At 39.0% G+C, this 19,255-nt stretch overlaps 1 protein-coding gene and 2 long non-coding RNA genes across 4 annotated transcripts in view; 2 read left to right on the top strand and 1 right to left on the bottom strand.

Annotated features, from left to right (window-relative positions):
• The window catches only part of LOC106523305 (uncharacterized), a 4,032-nt gene extending 3,333 nt beyond the window's left edge, over nt 1-699 (top strand). The window contains exon 2 of the long non-coding RNA XR_001310881.1: nt 573-699. This is a non-coding gene — a long non-coding RNA (uncharacterized LOC106523305). The remainder of the gene's footprint in view (nt 1-572) is intronic.
• tanc1b (tetratricopeptide repeat, ankyrin repeat and coiled-coil containing 1b) overlaps nt 1-19,255 on the top strand; it is a 96,525-nt gene that overhangs the window by 69,173 nt on the left and 8,097 nt on the right. For both annotated transcript variants that reach the window (XR_001310880.1, XM_014016683.1), the window contains exons 8-17: nt 5,902-6,024; nt 6,697-6,978; nt 7,645-7,799; nt 10,751-10,982; nt 12,483-12,649; nt 14,548-15,155; nt 16,440-16,548; nt 16,670-16,792; nt 18,170-18,406; nt 18,585-18,770. Coding sequence is in view for 1 of the 2 variants with exons in the window: in XM_014016683.1 (XP_013872137.1) it covers nt 5,902-6,024; nt 6,697-6,978; nt 7,645-7,799; nt 10,751-10,982; nt 12,483-12,649; nt 14,548-15,155; nt 16,440-16,548; nt 16,670-16,792; nt 18,170-18,406; nt 18,585-18,770 (2,222 nt within the window). In the remaining variant the exon portion in view is untranslated. The remainder of the gene's footprint in view (nt 1-5,901; nt 6,025-6,696; nt 6,979-7,644; nt 7,800-10,750; nt 10,983-12,482; nt 12,650-14,547; nt 15,156-16,439; nt 16,549-16,669; nt 16,793-18,169; nt 18,407-18,584; nt 18,771-19,255) is intronic.
• LOC106523307 (uncharacterized) lies at nt 982-1,952 on the bottom strand. Its single transcript, XR_001310882.1, has 2 exons — nt 1,916-1,952; nt 982-1,476 (listed from the first exon to the last, which is right to left on the bottom strand). It is a non-coding gene; the product is annotated as an uncharacterized LOC106523307 (long non-coding RNA).

The raw sequence follows: 19,255 nt of genomic DNA, 5'->3' as shown, positions 1-19,255 counted from the left end.
CCATTAAACATTTTCTGATGCTCCAGATAGTGAAAAACACCCTTTACTGCAGTGGTTCTAAATTCTGGTCCACGTGACCCAGTATCCTGCAGGTTTTAGTTGTTTCCTTGCTTTGACACACCTGATTTAAATTATTGGGTGATTGACAGGCTTCTGTAGAAACCTGCAGAGGCGCAGGGAAACAACTAAAACCTGCAGGATACTGCGTCACGAGGACCAGAATTTAGAACCACTGCAGTAAAGGGTGTTTTTCACTATCTGGAGCATCAGAAAATGTTTAACGGGAGAGATGTTTAAATCATAAAGAAACTGTCATGTTGGAATAGCAATTATGTTTTAGTTTGTTTGTTGAAAGACATCAACACAGATACTTATGTATTCATTTATCACAAGTTATATCATCATCATCATCATCATCATCATCATCATCATCATCACCACAATAATCAGTTATTGCACATCACACAGGTTTTCCTGATATTTTGCAGCCAAAAAGTTTTCTTCCACCTCAGGATGTAATACTTTGTGATCAAAATATCTAAAACATCTTGTACTTTATGCTCTTTCAACAGATCAGAAACTGTCCCAGACACGCGGGAATATATGGAGGAATCATCTTTCAACAATAATGTATTTACCTGTGCAAATAAATAACAGATTTATTTTACCCATATGTCAAATAAAGCATATATTTAATAATCCTGTGAAGTTAATTGTGCCTATGCATCTGATAAATCTTTAAAAACTTTTCTTTTTTGCTAGACAAAGTTATTTTAGGTCCCTTCAGACATACTGGACAYRTTTCAGTGTATTACCACAAGAGACATAAAATAACAGTGTCTATTAAAAAAGACAAGTTTTAAGAGCATATTTTTAAGATGTTAGTTCTTGTTTTGCATGTCTAGCACTGACCCAAAGATTTATCATGATTCCTAATGTAAGTTTGTGTTTTGTAATTGATCAAAAGATAATTCAGTAATGTTCAATGATAAAGTGATGCTTTAGTTCTAATAAGCAGTTACAAAAAACTAAAATCATTTAACACTTTATTGAAGAATATTTACCAAAATTATAATAGAAATATTMATTTAAATAGGAAAATGTTTTATACATGGCAAGACGGTATTAAAAATGCATTGCCTCAAGGGGATAAGTCCACTGTGCTGTCCATGAAGATGTTTAAAACAGTCCTGGAAGTCCACACTCAGCAGCCTGCTCTGACCAGAAGTGCAAGTCACAAACTGCCTGTTGTCTTCAGCATCATCTGAAAGGTCAGCTACAGATCCTCCTGGCCAGAAACAAGACTCCTGCCTGCAGAATATGTGGTTTGATGAGTGGAAGGTAGGGTTGAGATGCAGATGTCYTGCTGAGGTTCTCAGGAGCTGAACCCACTCTGCTGCGTCTCCCAGTGACCTGCGTGATTCTTCACCACAGCTTCTCTCCATCAGCTGGTAGATGATGATTGTCAAAAACTAGCTGCATAGCATAAAGATAAAATGCCACACTGTGCAAAGCAAGAGCTGAAAAATACAAATACACAGGCTTGTCATGTTGCTGAAATCCTAAAATGGTTCTGAATTCCGGTCTTCGTGACCCACTATCCTGCATGTTTTAGATGTTTCCCTGCTCTTCAGCAGGTCTTTGTTCTGCAGAAGCCTGTCAATCACTCATTCATTTAAATCATGTGTTCCAAAGCRGGGAAACAACTAAAACATGCAGGATAGTGGGTCACGAAGACCGGAATTCAGAACCACTGCGCAGCATCGGTGTTGTGTTATCTTGAAAGCTATTTATAACTTATAGAAAGAGTGCAACATAATTTACATGTAACRTTATGACAAAAGGAGCACTTGTGTAGATAAAGTATGGGCAAGACATGATAGTTAAAAATATATTGTTGATTGATTRTTCTTACCTGTGACGGCAGCTTAGCTCTGAGCTCTGTACGGTGGCTCACCTCCTGTTTACAAGCGTGCGCGCTCCCGACTCCGGGCCCAGCTGTGGGGGAGGAGCTTAGGAAGGGGAGCTGAGAGCAGGGGGAGGGACTACAAGGTTGTTCCTGTTCAAAATTTTTCTAAGTTTTTGGGTTTTCAAGAAACTACATACAGCAGCTTTAAACAGAAAACAGTGRGGTCATATGATGCATATCAAGTGCCCCCATTTAGCTCCGAAAATCTCCAGCTAAATTTAGACTGGATTTAGTTTGAAAAGTTTAGTCCTTTGGTTGGAATACGAATACAATTCTTGGTGCAGTTCAAACCAAACAGGACCCTCAGATTCAGCTGGTTCATCAACACACAAACTTAACCTGAGCAGTGTTTTATATGCTTTCCAGTGCAGTGAAAAGTGTTCAGACAAAGGACTCAGTGGTCCAACTGCATCCCAAGTAAAGGGGACAGTCTTTTGAAGACAATATTCGGTATGTTTGGACATAAAAGACAAATCAAAAAAAATGTAAGCCATCCACGTTAAGCAGGGAAAACCAATTCTAAACAAAGAGAAATGAAAGTATGAGTTTTGATCACATGTGATGGCAATATGGTGCAAACAAATGATGAAGCAAATAAATGCATTTGCAGTAATGACAGTGTTGCTCCAGTATATTGTGGTGAAGAAGGAGCTGTGCAAAAAGACAACGCTCCAAATTTACTGGTTTGTCTACATTTCAGCCCTCATCTGTGATCACTATGGATTATGACTGAGATAAGATCTGTGATTTAAGCAGTTGAAATGAACTTCCTTCATAGGGCTGCTGGGCTCAGCTTTAGAATGAGTGTGAGGTAAATGTTGAGGTTTCCCTTTTGGATATACTTCTTTTGTGACTCAATCATAGATGGAGGATAATGACTACAATGCAGCTTTCTTGCCTGCCAGTTTCTCAACCATCAAAATAAACACCTCTGCTTCACATTACCTTACATTAGTGTGGTCTAAACAATTCTGTTAATACAAACATCCCAATTTTCATTTATAAACCAAAAACTACTGTTGGAACTGAAGAAAGCTTTTAGATGAGAGGGGAAACATAAAAAAGCCCAGTTATCTTTTAAGACAACTCAGGAACACCTACCTGTTCATTTTTAATGATTAAATATGTTTATCCTTTTTACTGTTATTGTTTAAACAGTATGATCTTTAGGAAGAAATACCGCTGAATTTATTTCAGCATTAGACTGTTGTAATTACCACAATATAAATTAGCGTCTGTTGCTTCCAGCTTTATCACAGTGGGGAATCAGACCTCCATCTGTGTTAAAGCGAACAAATATTTTGCCTTGTTTTTTAAAGGCAAACGACACAAGTAAAAAGGCCAGCTTTACTCCTGATCGTGGAACATATAACACAGTGGTTTCAGTGTTTCTCACTTCTTGAAAAGGCGAAAAAGATACTCGACCCTCCTCCCTTGACTTCATAGCAGTGAAGAGGAAAAGAGAATTCATCTGGAGGAGTTCAGGGTGCAGTGGTCACAGCTCAGGAGCTTTGTCCTAGTCTCATTTCTGCCACAGGAAACCCTGAACAGAAGGTTTCATGGAGCAGACTTGCCTGAGGGGAGGGGGGGGGGCACTTTTTCATCAGAATATAACCCAATATAACCCATTTTGTACAGCTTCAAAGTCGGTGCAAGCTCAGACTTCAAGGTATCACATGAAACTTTTATCAATGAGCTGAGATGTGCAAGAATAGAAAGGAACTTAGAGAGCAAGGAAAAGAACAGGGTTTAGAGTTGAATTTGATCCTGATAAGGAATCCTGTGGCATTTTCTTCTGCTCAAACCAATTAATGATGAGTAATTTAAGTTAAAAATGAAGGAACGTGTTAGCAGGATTCAGTTATTCTCAGGGGATTGGTGTTACATGTCCATTACTGAAGATTAGGCTCAAAATTAATTGTTGTGGTTTTGTGTGCGTTTTCTTGCCAGTTTTTCACCCTTTGCCACTTGCTTTGCAAAACTTGTCAGTGGATGCAAATGCTTGCAGCACATGGTCAAAAATGATGTACGCATGTGTGCTACAAGTGTATGGGAGGGTGATGCTCTTTTGGAAGGCATCACATTCGTTTAGCATGTGCCTAATGTTGTGGGTGCTGTGACTGACTGAGCAGAAGGAAGAGGGCAGCCAAGCAGTCTGCTGCCAGTGTGTCTGCATGGGAGAAATAAGATGGAGCTGCTGCTCTTCTACCCTCGGTAAGCTCATCCACAAAGAGCACTTTTGAAAAGACCTGGCTAAAACACGACAACCTGCTTGCTTAAACATATTTCCATGTTGAAGAGCAGGGAGGACTTTGCTCATTTCCCAATATTCTTACTGGTTGTAATAATCAAAAATAGTCAAGGTTTTAGGTATTTACTGCTTTGCATTCACAAAATAATTTTTTAAAATGCTTTGTTTGCCTTGTATTTAATTCGCTGAAAGTTAAAATAGCACAGTTATACAGGAAAACTCAGTCTACTGCAATAAAAGTAACTTTGTGAGCCTTCTTTTATTCCTGTTGCAGCTCCAGCAGACGGGTTTTAATTAGTGGGACATTCCACAGAGTAAGTTAGCGACCAAGTGAGGGGAAAGAAGAAGTGAGGAGTGCAGTGTTTGTGACAGTCTCTCTCATTTGAGGCAGATAAAAGATGAAAATGGAGCCTTTGATTCTGGTCTTCAGCAAGGCCAAAAGAGACTGAAGCACGATGGAAAAATGAACCGCTATTGAAGAAGAGACCTTGTTGCGTTAACGCACATCTTTAGTGGATTAAGAGTTTGATGCTTCAAAACACAAGCTGAATTGCTGTGTAATGAYGAGCTCTTCAAAAAAGTTGATCTGCAGTTTAGTTTCAGATGGAGGCCTCTTCTGTTTTGGGGGTTTAAAAAGCATCTCCTGCTGTGAGGTTTTTGCTCCAAAGTAAAACTAAATTCTAATGAAATCTGGTTTGAGTTTATCTTTTAGGATGTGAAGTAGGTTATTGTTTTTAATATGGTAAAAGTTAAATGCTTATTGATTTATGTTTCATTCTCTGCTCCACTGTAGAGTTTAGTATAGAGTAATATGGTTACTCTTCRAATACTGCAGCTGTGACTTGACAACAGGGCGATCCTCTAACTTGTGACTCAGTGTTTTCAGGAAAAAAATGGTAATCTACTTTTTTCTGTACAGCCCAGAAGTGTGTTTGTAATGAAAGACCTCTTACTGTAATCTGTGTGTAGCCGTCAGTTTAAATCACAATAAAATGGAGTACATCTGCCTTAAAGTGCCTGTGACTTCAAATTTTGGTAATGCATATGAATGCATTTTTTAAAAGATGACATTGATAAAATATTGCAAAATAAATTTCATGCCGCTGAGATGAACAGTTGTTGAGATATTTGCCTGTAAAGTAACAGGAAGTGATGTCAAAGGGGAATGTCTGAATGTGAACAGAGTAGTGCTACAACAGCCAACAACACACTGTAGAGAAGAATGTTTAAGATTATTTTGAGTCTCTGTCAGAGATGAAGAGTCAGAGTTCAAATAATATTTCATTAAACAAAGACCTGAGTCTTCTTTGTTAAAGAGTTCCCCTTTGATGTCACTTCCTGTTTCACTTTGGCTGAGTCAAGTTCAAAAGAAAAAATGCCAGTTAAGGGGTAAAACGGGTAAAATCGTGTGTATTATTCCAACTTTCTTAAACATAAAGATGTTTTCTTTGACGTTTTTGTATTTGAAGAATATGCATGCCAGAGACACTTTAACATTAGGGTTCTGCTATGCTTAGTGGTTTTTGCACACACTGCCTCTAGAAAACTACAAATATCAGCGCGTGCTGCCTTGCATCTCCTTCACTCGTTTTCTCTTAGAGATGCTACATCTGCTGGTGTCTGATGCTTCTGATTCATTTTTTATTTGAGACATTTGCTGTTTCTGTTTCTTCATTTACAGCGACCAGTTCCACAAAGCTGGAAGACCTGAGCTTCCTCGATGAACAACGCAACACCCCCCTGCGGACGTCCATCCGCCTGCCGTGGCACAACACTGGAGGACGGCCACCTCAGGACTCTAAAGGTGACTGCAGTCTTATAAAACTCACAATGGAGAAGCTGCGATACAGTCATAGTGTGRAATCTTATAGTCACCAAAAAATAAGATCAGAAGAGAGAGTTTTTGTAGTTTGTGTTCAGTAACGTGTCTTAAATTGTTTTGGTTTCACTCTGGTACATTAGGAATAAAACTGTCTTTCATCTGTGTCGAACGTCCTCAAATCAAAGCACTTGAATAGTTTTAGTCGTATTTAAAACTCCAATGCCATGGCTACACGAACAAAAGCTAAACTGTGAAGATGTTTTTTGTGAGCCGCAGCTCAGTGCCTATCATCCTGCATTCTTCTCAGTAAAGAAATTCTTTGTTCAGCTCGCTTCATTCTTGTGTGGATCTTCTGCGTCATTGAAACATTCTTCCAAATTACTGTTTAATGAAAACAAGAATAACTTAGTTTTCTTTAGATATGTAGATCTTTGGAAACATGGAGCTTATCTTTAGTTCTTGCAATTACAGATTATTGGAAACAAACCACTAAATATTTAGATTTTTTTTTTGTTGCTGAGCTAAACATGTTCAACACTGATACCTGAATTGCTATAATAAAAYGACCTCACAATACTTAATATATCAGTCTCTAAAATTCTATTTATTCTTTTGTGCCACCTCAAATAATTGACTTTTTTTTCTCATTCGCAGCACGTTTTGCTCCCTACAAACCCGTGGACATTATGCTCAAGCCATTACTGTTTGAGGTACCCAGCATCACTACAGACTCTGTGTTTGTTGGACGAGACTGGCTCTTTCAGAAGCTAGAAGATGTCCTGAAGGCCAGTGAATCCAGTGGGAACCAGGGAGCAGTGGTGCTGGGCAGCGTGGGCTTTGGGAAAACGGCCATTATCTCCCGGCTGGTAGCGCTAAGCTGCCATGGAGGACGCATGCGTCAGATCGCCTCCAACAGTCCCAGTGCCTCCCCGAAAAGTAATAGTTTTTTTTTAATGTAAAGTTTCATTAAAAGTGGATAATATAGATTTGGCATTAAATGTATTGTTTACATGCTTTRCCTTTACATCATACAAAAAATTGCTCATGTATCAATAACAAAAAATACATTAATTATGGATTAGTAGAATTAGAGGAATGTATTGCTTGTTTGTTTTGCCACTTCACTCTGACACAGCCAACATCCAAAGCAAAACTTTAAAAAACCTTGATTCTTCTTAACCTGTGAAATGTTGTCACAGAACACAGATTATCAAAGAACCAACTTTAAATAATTTTTTTAGCTACTTTGTTAAAGCACTCTGGCAGAAAGACACATTTTTCTCCATTTTTTTATTTAGTTATTTTTTTAAATACCAAATAAAACCCCTACAAGGTTATTCCTTTAAAGCTCAAAACTTAAAATATAAGATAAACTAAAACCTGATGCATCTCAGCTCTGTATTGCGTCTTTGCAGGAATTTTGATAATTTTTCTCTAAGACACGAATTTCTGAAACTGCCTATCTGCTGTATGTAGTTTTTTAGGCCAGCCATTTTTTCTTTAATTTTTATGTTAAAATAAAATCTGTCTCCAAGAAATTTAGTTAGGTTTAAAACTTTTGCTTAGTACTGTTTATATTAAAAGTCCTTGTACATCTTCTAGGCGGAGCAGGACAAGGCACAGAGCTTCCCCTCAGCCAGCCACCGCAGCCCACTCCGCCATCCAGCGCCACCAACACCCTGAGTGCCCACAGCTGCCCAGGAACCCCCGAGATGCAGCGGCGCAGGGAGGAGGCCGTCAAACGTCTGGCTTCAAAGGTAGGAAACTGAGCCAACTGTGTTTGTTAGTGTCTGCATTAAAAAAATAATAAATCAAATGCCTGCCAGGAGATTTGAAGTGAAATTGCAATTAGCATTTCAAAAATATAGATTTGATGATTCAAAAAGTGATTGTGGCACTTGTTCAAATAACATTTGACGGCTGTGTTCATCATAGCCTCTGGCAAGTGAAGCGAGTCACATAATCTTATTAGAAAGCCATGTTCTGTTAGGGGGAAAAAATGTCATTGACATTTTGTGAGCCCGATCACACTCACCAAYATAGCAACAGGTCACAATCTAAAGACATCTGATATGAGGAAACACGATCAACAAATACCCAACCCCACAATCCACGGGGCACAAATACCAAACCACATAGTTTTAACTTGATATATGCCTTATGGTTATTTGTGACCATCAAATGATCTCATAGCTGCCAAGGAGTGCTACAAACATGTCTTCAAATATACAGATATAGACGTGAAATCACAAAAATGCATCCCTCATCGGATACTCAAATGTGTTACCACCGACAGTTTATTCCTTTTTATTCCCTTTGTCTTTTATGACAAACAAAACTTTGTGTTTTATTTTACTTTTGTGGGAGCAAAGTTGTTTGGGGGTAAAGTACTCTACATGCTTTTCTGCCTTAAATGAAGAAGTCTACTGACGACACGCGTGTGTCTAATTGTTCTGACAGTCTTAAGCTGTGCACATCATGCTGGGTTCAGACGAAAAAACTGCTGTTTTTCATCTTTGTACGGACATATTAAACAAATGCGTTCAAACGTTTAACAGGCTTAGCTGTTTGCTCCTGTTTTTAGTATTTGTGCTAAAAATGATGGCTGAAGTTAATAATTCTTGTTTACTAAAACTCTTGAGAAAAGTTGAAAGAGGCATACCCGACCATTTGTGTTTCTTAAAACTGTTGATAAATAAATCCTCACCAGATTAAGAAGTGTCATCTTATTATTACACATCAACATGGGCTGTGTGTGATATAKCAAGGAGAGTTGAAACATATATACACATTTTATAAAGCTGACTAAAATTTTGAGGGATTTTATATATTTTAGCATTTCTGTACCTTCAGGACAAGTTTACCTTGCAATAACAAGGAGAAGATCTATGATTCTGAGTGGCATTAACTTGATTTGATTAGTTCTGCTGATGGTTGTGAGTATTTTTCTTAATTAGCATAATTTATCCTGTTAATAGGCCTTTTTATTTGACTGAAACAGGCATTCATTGGCTTTCACTTTGTCTAATACTGCCTAATACAAGCTGGTWTTCTCATAACATATTTTAAATTTARCAGGCTCTCCCTGCCATGGCTGCCTTTATTGTAGTACACATTGACATTGCACAACTTTCGTTTGCCATTGGGACAGTTCATGCACCAGATAGCTCACTATTTATGCAGAGAAATCCTAAATGTCTGTGAAACCCAAGAAATATCTCTTGAGCAAATTACTGAGTAAAGTGTTTCCAATAGGCGCTCTCTCAGGGGGCTCTGTTCCTGTGATGTGTGAACTCTGATGCAACACTGAGCAGCTTCTGTCAAATTCTGCCAGCTCCTTTTAATCATTGGTTTAAAAGTGGTCTCATAACAGGGTTCTGAGGCTATTACGTGCCATGGTGTATCACAAGCTTTATGCCTTATTTCTTTTACCGAGCCCACTTTCAGACATTTGTTTCTAGACATGAATTTGTGGTTGTGCTTTAGATTAACTGCTGCAGGTTCACTGCAGTGTTGCATCATCCTGTCTTCCATTGCTTATTGATGCAGCGCTCTGGTTGACTTGTGCTTATAGAACGTACAGGTTACCTTACAGTTTCCACTYGCCCTTTTAGATATTCCCTCTCATGTTTTCCTGCAGCAGCTACATCGACTAGCTTGTGCCTTCTGCAGTTTCGGCTTTTTCTGCAGATGTTTGCCTCTTGTGGGATAAAAACCACCTCCCAGTCTTATTCTTTATACATAACATTATTTTAGATGATATATATTAGTTGTTTTTACTCTTTTAGCTTAAAGGTGTTCTCTTTTGAGCTAATGATTCATGCTGTCCCTACCTAACTTTGTACCAGACGTCTGGAGCAGAAAAACAAGAAAATGCTTTATGTTTAAATGGCTGAGTCATTCCATTTGTTTAGTTTAAATTATGAGGTTCTCTTTGGAGCAACACTTTTACTACTGCATTCAGATGAGATATTTTAGAAGATGAAGTATRAAACCTTACGTCATTGTAATTTGGGCCGAAGAATTTACGGTAAATAAAATTCATGTTTAAATCTCTATTATAATGGCTTGGTTAAAAAAAAAAAGGTCATGTTCAAGTCATAATAATAGTACACAGGAAGAATAATAATAAGTGTCTAATGTTTTTACTTCAGCCAGTACTTTTATTCCAGCAGAATATTTTTTTTGCAGTATAAAACAGCAGCATAAGATGGAGTCAGCTTAGGAACAGAACGCCTCTTTCTGCCTTTCAAGGGTCTCAGCTCCTGCTTGGACTGTAATTGGTAAAGTCAAATATCTCAGGGGTATTTCTCTTTTCCTCTTCTCACCTCTGTTCCTCGTCTTCCCTTTAAAATTATACACCCTCAGAACAAAGCACGAGGCTGTAGTCAGTCAACAACAATTCTGATTTTAGTTCACACAGTACTTATTAGTTCCCGTTAARAGTTTGTAAAGTGGTTAACCTTCACCCAGTTTATGTCATCTGTTCTGTGTCAAACAGGGAGAATCAAATCTTTGTCTCTGCCTATTTGAGGAGATTATATGTGGCTTTAAGGAAGCAATGAATCTATTGTATAACTGTTTGTAGTAAGCAGAGTTGTTGGTTTTTGCAAATGCTTTGAAGTTACTCAAGGGTTCATAATCTAGCCAATTATTTCTCAGTTCTCTGCTTTTAACTGACTTCTCTCTCATTTTATTCTCATTCCAGGTGGTTGCATATCATTATTGCCAGGCAGATAACACGTACACCTGCTTGGTGCCAGAATTTGTACACAGTATTGCAGCCTTGCTGTGCAGAGCGCATCAGCTCTCAGCGTACCGAGAGCTGCTGCTGAAGGAGCCCCACCTCCAGAGTATGCTCAGCCTGCGCTCCTGTGTCCAAGACCCCATGGCTGCTTTCCGAAGGGGGGTTCTGGAACCACTAGCTAACCTTCGTAAAGGTAAAAAGAAAAGAAAAAAAGTATATTTTCAAGTATTTTAGTCGGCAGCTTTTAAGATTTTGCTCATGAAAACTTCAGAAGACATAACGGCGCTTGTCTGATGTTCTGCTGTGAAGCTTTTGGAAACCTTTGTAGGAGGAACGTGCCCTGGAGTCATGGCTATTGTATTGTGCAAATATTGTAAAATAAGAGCAAGAATGATTTCACACATAGAAATTATTTCCAAAAGTCAAAGTGAGCTAGCATAAAAAGTAAAAGATAAAAAAAACTAAAATATTTGTTGTGTGATGAAACGGTTTCCTTCGAAACAGCATCAGTTCTTATACGTGTGTTTKTAGTTGTAATTATTAAAGCTTATGGTCAGGAGAATCATTAATATCATGCAAAAATCACTTTTTTAGTGGTCAAATGTATTTTTTTATGTACGTGGTGTCTCTAGGAGTGCAGAAAATTTGAATGTAGTTTCTCCCGGTGCTGCGTAGATACAGTATCTTTATATTCTGTTTTGGATCATGTTTATCAACTCATTCAGTTTTCTCTATTTTCTRCGATGTTTTCTGAACTATTACCTCAAATTATTTGCGACGGAACTCCCAAAAAAGTTCTGGAATTAGTCACTACAATTTGGTCATTCAACATGTAAGGCTAGATGGACAAATATTTAAATTAATTTGTAAATAAAAAAATTTTGCACCGCCATATAGTCTCTATCAAACTAGAGAGGACCATTCTGGAAGCTGGAGGTGGGCGTGGTGTCAAGCGGCTCATTTAAAGAGACAGTATCAAAATGAGTTACTGAGCAAACGGGGGAAAGAGGGGCTTGTGAAGTTACAATAGAGGATTTCAGACAAAATGCAGTTCCACTTTATATAAACCCTAAGTGAAGGATTTAAATGTGAAAAGGGATTTCAAAGCACATGTCTCATTTAATGAGTTACATCAAACTGATGCTAATCATCATTTTCAGAGTCTTTAGGTTAAACAGAGGCTTAATACTGAAAGAGAGACAAATCTGCTACCAAAAGGATGTTAAAGACCATTTCTTGTCACAGATCAGACACCTTGGTCAGATCTGTGACATGAATCTTTAGCAACGAGATGGGAATTTCACTCGCTCCTTTCTCGTGTGCTTTACATCAGTGTTTTACAACCCTGGTCCTCAAGGCACACTACCCTGCATGTTTTAGAGGTTTCTCTGCTTTGACACACCTGATTCAGATGGTTGCAGTTCAATAAAAACCTCTTAATTAGTTATCAATTTAAATCAGCTGTGCTGAAGCAGGGAAACCTCTAAAACATGCATGGCAGTGTGCCTTGAGGACCAGGGTTGAAAAACTCTGCTTTACATTAATATTCCAAATACTCCCCTCCTCCTAATAAAAGTATGAATAAATGTTGTGTTAAGTGCTAAAACGTATAGCTCCTTTCTGAACTTCCACCACAAGATTTTTTGTTGATGCTAATGTAACCCCTTTTGTCAATTGTGTTTTATGGTTACAGAGAGGAAAATTTCAGAGGAGGACCACATCATCTTAATAGATGGGCTGAATGAAGCAGAATTTCATAAGCCTGATTATGGAGACACCATTGCCTCTTTCATCACAAAGATCTTTACCAAGTTCCCTCCCTGGCTTAAGCTGGTGGTCACTGTTCGGGTCAACTTGTTGGTAAGCAAATTAGTTCAGTATTTTTAAAAAAAATCAAAGTTTAAGTTGTGACAGAAAAAAAATTGTATTTGCATTTTTGCTACACATTACAACTCCTAAGTAACAGCTTTAATGAGCTGTGTGTGAGTTTWTTATTGTTTTTTCTTCAATGCAACTGTTGAACCTATATATAAAAAAATCTCAACTGGGATCTGCTGTCCCTTCTCACCACGCTCTCTGACATCAGACTGTCGATTCTGACGCATGTGAGACTTCCTGTTGAAAAAGTCGGGCACATCCAGGAAGATTCAGGAAAGAATTGGCAGAYGGTGACCCAGGACTGCGAGACAGGAAAGAGCAGCCAATGACTTTGAGCCGACTAACTTGGCGACCCTTGGTTAAACACCTACAAAGATCTTCCGTGGCTGTGTCGAGCTCTCACTCTGGCTTCAGATGAGGTTTTGGCAAGCCTGACGAGCCGTGTGACAACCRGTGGAGGCTTGGATAATGGTGCGGCAGCCGACTGACATTCAGAATGGAGGTTATTAATGTTCGGGCACAAGCCAGGCTTCAACTTCTGTCCATCAATATGCAGCACAAATTCAAGCCATTTAGTTGAATTCAGCACGCTGTTTAGAATTCTTTTAATGGCAAGGAACACTCACTGTGATGAATCCGTATGTYTGATCATTAGTATTTATTTTGTGTTAGTAATATCTTAATTAGGGATTCTTTGGTGAAAACAGTAAAACATTTATTTGTTATAAAAGCAGATATTTTACAGCCTCAGAACGCTTTCTCAGTTTCTGTTGCTTAATAAACTAATATTCGGTTTATCTGCGAGGCATTGCTTACTCCTCATTCGTCTTATGGATTGTGATCTCAGCACATTCATACATCAAGTCTGTGCCTGTGTGCTGTACCCTGTCATGAGGAGGAACAGGGAAGTGTTATCTCACCAAGGCAATGTTTCTCAAGCCTCAGACAGGCAGAGGATTGCGGGATTAAGGTGCATTGATTCCTCCAACCCCCAGGACGCGGATTGAAATGTGAGCTTTGGTTAAAACCTCTGCTTGCCCGCTAGCCACCATCCCATCCATCCCCTGCCTCTTAATACTCATTTTTACCTCCTTGTCTTCTTCATAGCCACACGTTTTAACTGTAACAAATGTCTGCCTTGGCCTGATAGCTCAGTGAGCTTTGCTTCCCTGCTGCTCAGAGAGCCTCTTCTGATAATAAATGTGCACAAGCAGAATTTACTTCAATAACAGCTCAGGTTGCAAAGACAAGTTTTGACTTGGACTTTTTTTCTTTTTTGCAAATATGTTTTTCATTGCAAAATAACTATATAGAAAATAATTAGCCATTTAAAACATTTTAATTTATTGATTTTTGTTTTTTCTTTGAGGGCTGACAGACAATTAGAGGAATGTTAAAAGCATGTTGCCTTTCAGGACATCTTCTTAAACAGATCATCTTTTGATGAGCGGGGATGGAGTTGTAGACCTTTCAGTTAAATCTTGAGGGGAAAAGACATTGTGCACAAATCTGTTAGACTTTAATGTGTGTGTTGTATGTCATTTTAAGCTACTGTCATGCCAAATGTTAGCTCAGCTTCCATAAAATTGAATTACAGTTAATTTTGTGTTGGCTGATGCGATTAGCTTTGGCAGCCATCTTGAATTGGGTTGATTCTGCAAATGACTCCGTTGTAGATGGAAAATAAAGTCATTACTTGCTGAAAGGTTCACTAAAATGTCCACTTCTTAATTGTTAGATTTTTTTTTTTTGCTGACAATACAGGCTTACACACAATCAGACAGGCAAAACCTGTTTTGTTTATGCTGGTTGGCAGTAATAAGCAGAGGTGTTGCACAAATATTCTTCATCAGAGATTGTCTCCACTCTGTCCATCACAGGAGATCACCAGCCTCCTACCCTTCTCTCAGATCTCCCTGGATGACTTTTCGGACAACGAGGAGATAAGCACCGACCTGAATGCTTATATCCAGCATCGCATCAACAGCAGCAAAGAAATCYTGAACAATATCAGCTTGAACGGCAAGGCTGACCCTGGCACCGTGAGCAAGCTCAGCAGCCACCTGATCTCACGCAGCCAGGGCTCCTACCTGTACCTCAAACTCACCTTGGACCTGTTTGAGAAAGGCCACCTCGTGATCAAAAGCTCCAGTTACAAAGTAGTGCCYGTTTCCCTGGCCGAACTCTACCAGTTGCAGTGCAACATGAAGTTCATGACCAATTCGGCCTTCGAGCGCTCTGTGCCCATCCTCAACGTGGCTCTGGCCTCGCTGCACCCCATGACCGACGAGCAGCTGTTTCAGGCCATCAACGCCGGCTTCATCAGAGGCGAGCTACCATGGGAGGACTTTCAGCAGCGCATGGAGCTGCTCTCAGGTTTTCTCATCAAACGACGGGACAAGACGCGCATGTTCTGCCATCCCTCCTTCAGAGAGTGGCTGGTGTGGAGAGCTGATGGAGAGGGCACAGATTTCCTCTGTGACCCCAGGTCAGTCCTCTAAATGTAATCCACTCTTTGAAATGTGGGCCTCTGTTGTACATAAGCTTGTAAAGCATTAAGACGGTGCTCTTGCAGCTAACACACACACACCTCAGTCTGCAGCAGAATACAGTTAAGTGGTGTTGATAAAATGAAAGTGAAATTGGTAAAAATTCTGTAATTTTTTTTTCATTTTAAGCTTGGAGCAAAGATGAAAATTCAACCCTTGATGTCAGGACGATAGGGATGCCGGCGCACACTTTTGTACAAACCAATTATTGAACGAGCTTTTATTGCACAATATGACTTCCAATTAATTGTTCATGGTGTTTGCTTTTGTGGCTGCTGCTGTTTTGCATGCAGGCAAGCGAGTGTGTATAAAGAATAAGCTGAATCAATATACGCAGCACGACACACACTTCTGAGTCAGCGAGGTAATTGTGTTTGAGATGCAGCAGGTACACCAATAACCATGACAAGTTTTTATTTTGCACAGTGTTAAAAACAATTCACAACAATGCTCCATTACACTGCACTGCTGCAGAGTATATAAAATTAAATTTTAATTAAATAGAAGCCTTTTTTTTCTTACCGCATTTCTGAAGCTGCAACTTTGTTTATCTGCAGGCTGACTTAGCATTTAAATCTTTTTAAATAGGCAATATATATATANATATATATACATACATAATTAACCCAAACATATCATTTATTTTTTTAAACAGGTGCACAGAATATAAAAACTCTGAGACAGATGGGTCTGWACAATTTAAAAATCTCGATGTGTAACGATCATACATACTTAATAAGCTGAATGATGTCAGTTTGCCCCCCCCCCCCGTATTGATGTCTGTAAATGAATCAGCGCCAAGATTCATATTCTGGTCATTCACAGCCTTCCAGCTTCATTAAAAACAAAAGGCTCACAGTCTGGCACAAACAGACAAAAGCCTGCCTCGCTGCACCTTCCAGTGCCTCGGCTCAAATGGAGAGAACTGCAACCAGATCAAAGTGAGCTGCAATCATGCATGTCCTTTTAATGAAGTTCGGTTTTAATTGGTGCCAGAATGAAATAAACGACCAGTTATTATTATTTTTTTTAAACCCTTTTCTGCATCTTTCTGTGGATCGCAGCACAGCAGCTGTGACTCTTTCATAACGGGTCAGAATAAAGAGGTTCTCCATGACACCGCCAAGTTGCTCTTTATTACCCGAATAATAAGTGCTTTCAAGTTATACGGTGCAGATGGACAATCTTTCCAAGGTTTCACAGCAGTTTTTTTTTTCCTTCAGGACCGGCCACGCTTTCATGGCCTTCATGTTGTCTCGCCAAGAAGGGAAACTGAATCGACAGCAGACAATGGAACTGGGCCACCACATCCTGAAGGCCCACATATTTAAGGTACAGCTGCTGAGATATTTATTTGAAAATCTCCGTTCTGTGTGCATCAAGTGTTGAGAAAACCTCTGCCTCTCAGTGTTACCACTGTTAATTTTAGGTGCTTGTTTTGCTTTCTCTGCAGGGTCTGAGTAAGAAAACTGGCGTGTCGTCCAGCGTGCTTCAGGCTCTGTGGATCAGTTGCAGTGCTGATGGACTCTCTGCAGCCTTGGCTTCCCTGAGGAACCTCTACACACCGAACGTCAAGGTGAGCACTGTCTTTGTTTCCTTTTTATTTTTTCTGTGTGTAAAAACAAATGAGGTCAGAAGCTGATGAAATTAAGTAAGTTTTAGCATCTCATATTCAAAGTGTTTTTTTTTATGGTTAATATCACTAAAACTAATATGTATTGTCAGATGAAGCAAGAAGTTGTCTSTCATTGGTTTATTTCCCATTTTCATGCTTGCATTAATACATGTGTTGATGTTGAAATCACATCAAGAGCTTTACCTGTCATTTCTCTGTCATAAAGGAAGTTAATTCTGCAGAACGTACAGTCCTAATGTTGTATTAACAGCATGGAAAATTAAAACTGTTAAAGTGAAATTGAAAAATGTGTCGAACACCAAAGACTAATTTAAGATATATTGGGGGCAGAAAATGATACAAAACAAAACTGACTCAGAAATTCACTTTAAAGTTGTTGCTGTTAAAACTTGTCACAGAAAAGGGCTCGGTAAATACCAACCRTGCTTTTTTTTAATCACTAATTAGGCTAATGCCGGTAGTAGAGTTCATTAAGCTGCTAACAAAGAACAAGCGTGTGTAAGTCCGTCCACTGTGGTTGTGTTTTCAGGGAAAATAATGATTGGCCTTTTTCTGGAAAAGCTATTACATCAAAATTATGTATTCTGGCTGGCGATGAGATTGGTTTTCTTTGCCATTAAGGTTATGGTTTCTGTGAGGCTCAATCACTTGTTGTCCAGTGTGAGTTATTGGGCTTTCTCGTAGAATCACTCAAAGAGACATTTACACAACGACCTTGTTGTTGTGTCCTTTGGGGAGAAAATAAGAGTCTCTGTTAATTGATTCTGCACACAATTTCATCCCCTGTTGCAGAATTCTCATTTAGCGATGTAGTTTTGTTCGATAAGTTGTTTATTATTGATTTCCTCCTTTTGGGAGAGTAAAACAAACTTGATAATTGTGTTCAGTGTTTGTAGCCACTTTATTTGGTTGTGACCTTTGCTTGAAGAGTTTGAAATAGCCAATGAGGACACAACAGTATCTACAAATCCCTGTCACTAATCGACTCGAGGAATACTTAAGATGAGATTTGCATACAGCCAAGAGTCCATCTTAAAATATAATTACAGCAGGTTATTTATTTCTGTATCGTAGCTGTCACATTTTGAGCTTCTGAACAGAGTAGAACAATAGAAATGTCAGCTGATGAGTGCAATAATTTTTCCAGAAGCTGCTGTATAAATAACAATTTTTATTGTTTTATTGCACCTTAAACAATCTTTTAGCAAAAATTCTTAAACAAGTAGATGGATTTTTTTTGGAACATTCAGAAAGACAGAATGCATTGATACTAGGTCTTGATTTCATTGATTTATTTTTGTGTGTTTGTACAATCAGGTAAGCCGCCTCCTGATGCTGGGAGGAGCTAACGTGAATTACCGCACAGAGGTTCTGAACAATGCTCCAGTGCTTTGCGTCCAGTGCCAMCTCGGCCACCATGAGATCACCTCACTGCTGCTCGAGTTCGGTGCCAGCGTGGACGTTGTGTCCGAAAACGGCATGAGCCCCTTGTGTTTCTCTGCAGCTGGAGGACACTTGGGATTAGTGATGCTGCTCTGTAACAAGGGAGCAAAGGTGAGAAAATAAACTTTCACGCTTTAGTTGGTTCTCTGATCTGGTTCGTAATTAAAAGCGTCGGACCACCGGTTAACGCTATCTTGTATATCCGTTGTTTGCAACATTCAGTATCTACCTGAAATATTGGGCATGTTTCCAGGTTCTGTGCAGTAATTCCAAGAATCTTGTGCTCCAGGTGGATCATGTTGATAAGAGTGGCCAGTGTGCTCTGGTGCACGCCGCATTGCGCGGACACACCGAGATCATCCAGTACCTGCTGGAGCTGGAATGGAGTGCTGAGGGGCAGCAGCAGGACGGCTCTCTGAAGAACAAAGCTCTGCAGCAGGCTTTGATCGCAGCCTCGAGCATGGGACACACACAGGTCTGACAGACACGTTTAAACGTACTCAACAAGCAACCAAAACACATTAATGAGTGGGAGGATGAAGAAAATCAGGAGAGGTTTTCTCACTGGGGATGACTCTGCTGGGCGTAATGCTGAATTACTTTTATTTATTTATTTATTTATTTATTTATTTATTTATTTATTTATTTATTTATAGTCGTTTATTTACTTATTGTTTTTTTTGTTTGTTTTTTTGTTAAGATCCCCATTAGCTGTAGTAGAACTACAGCTATTCTTACTGGTGTCCAACAGAATTATATTTACAATAAAAAGAACAAAAACAAAGAACAAAGAAAAAAAAAACAGAAAATATAGATTTATTTTAGTATTTTAATCAAAAATAAAAATGGAGATCTCCATACTTCCTGTTTCCACAACCTATTTCAATTTGATCTTTCTACAACCAGTAAAGACATGCATATTATATCTACACACACACACACACACACACACACACACAC

This window comes from Austrofundulus limnaeus, unplaced genomic scaffold, assembly GCF_001266775.1.
Source record: "Austrofundulus limnaeus strain Quisiro unplaced genomic scaffold, Austrofundulus_limnaeus-1.0 Scaffold152, whole genome shotgun sequence".
Lineage (NCBI taxonomy): Eukaryota > Metazoa > Chordata > Actinopteri > Cyprinodontiformes > Rivulidae > Austrofundulus > Austrofundulus limnaeus.
The sequence above is the reverse complement of the archived record's forward strand: the minus strand, read 5'-3'. Positions and strand labels throughout refer to the sequence as shown.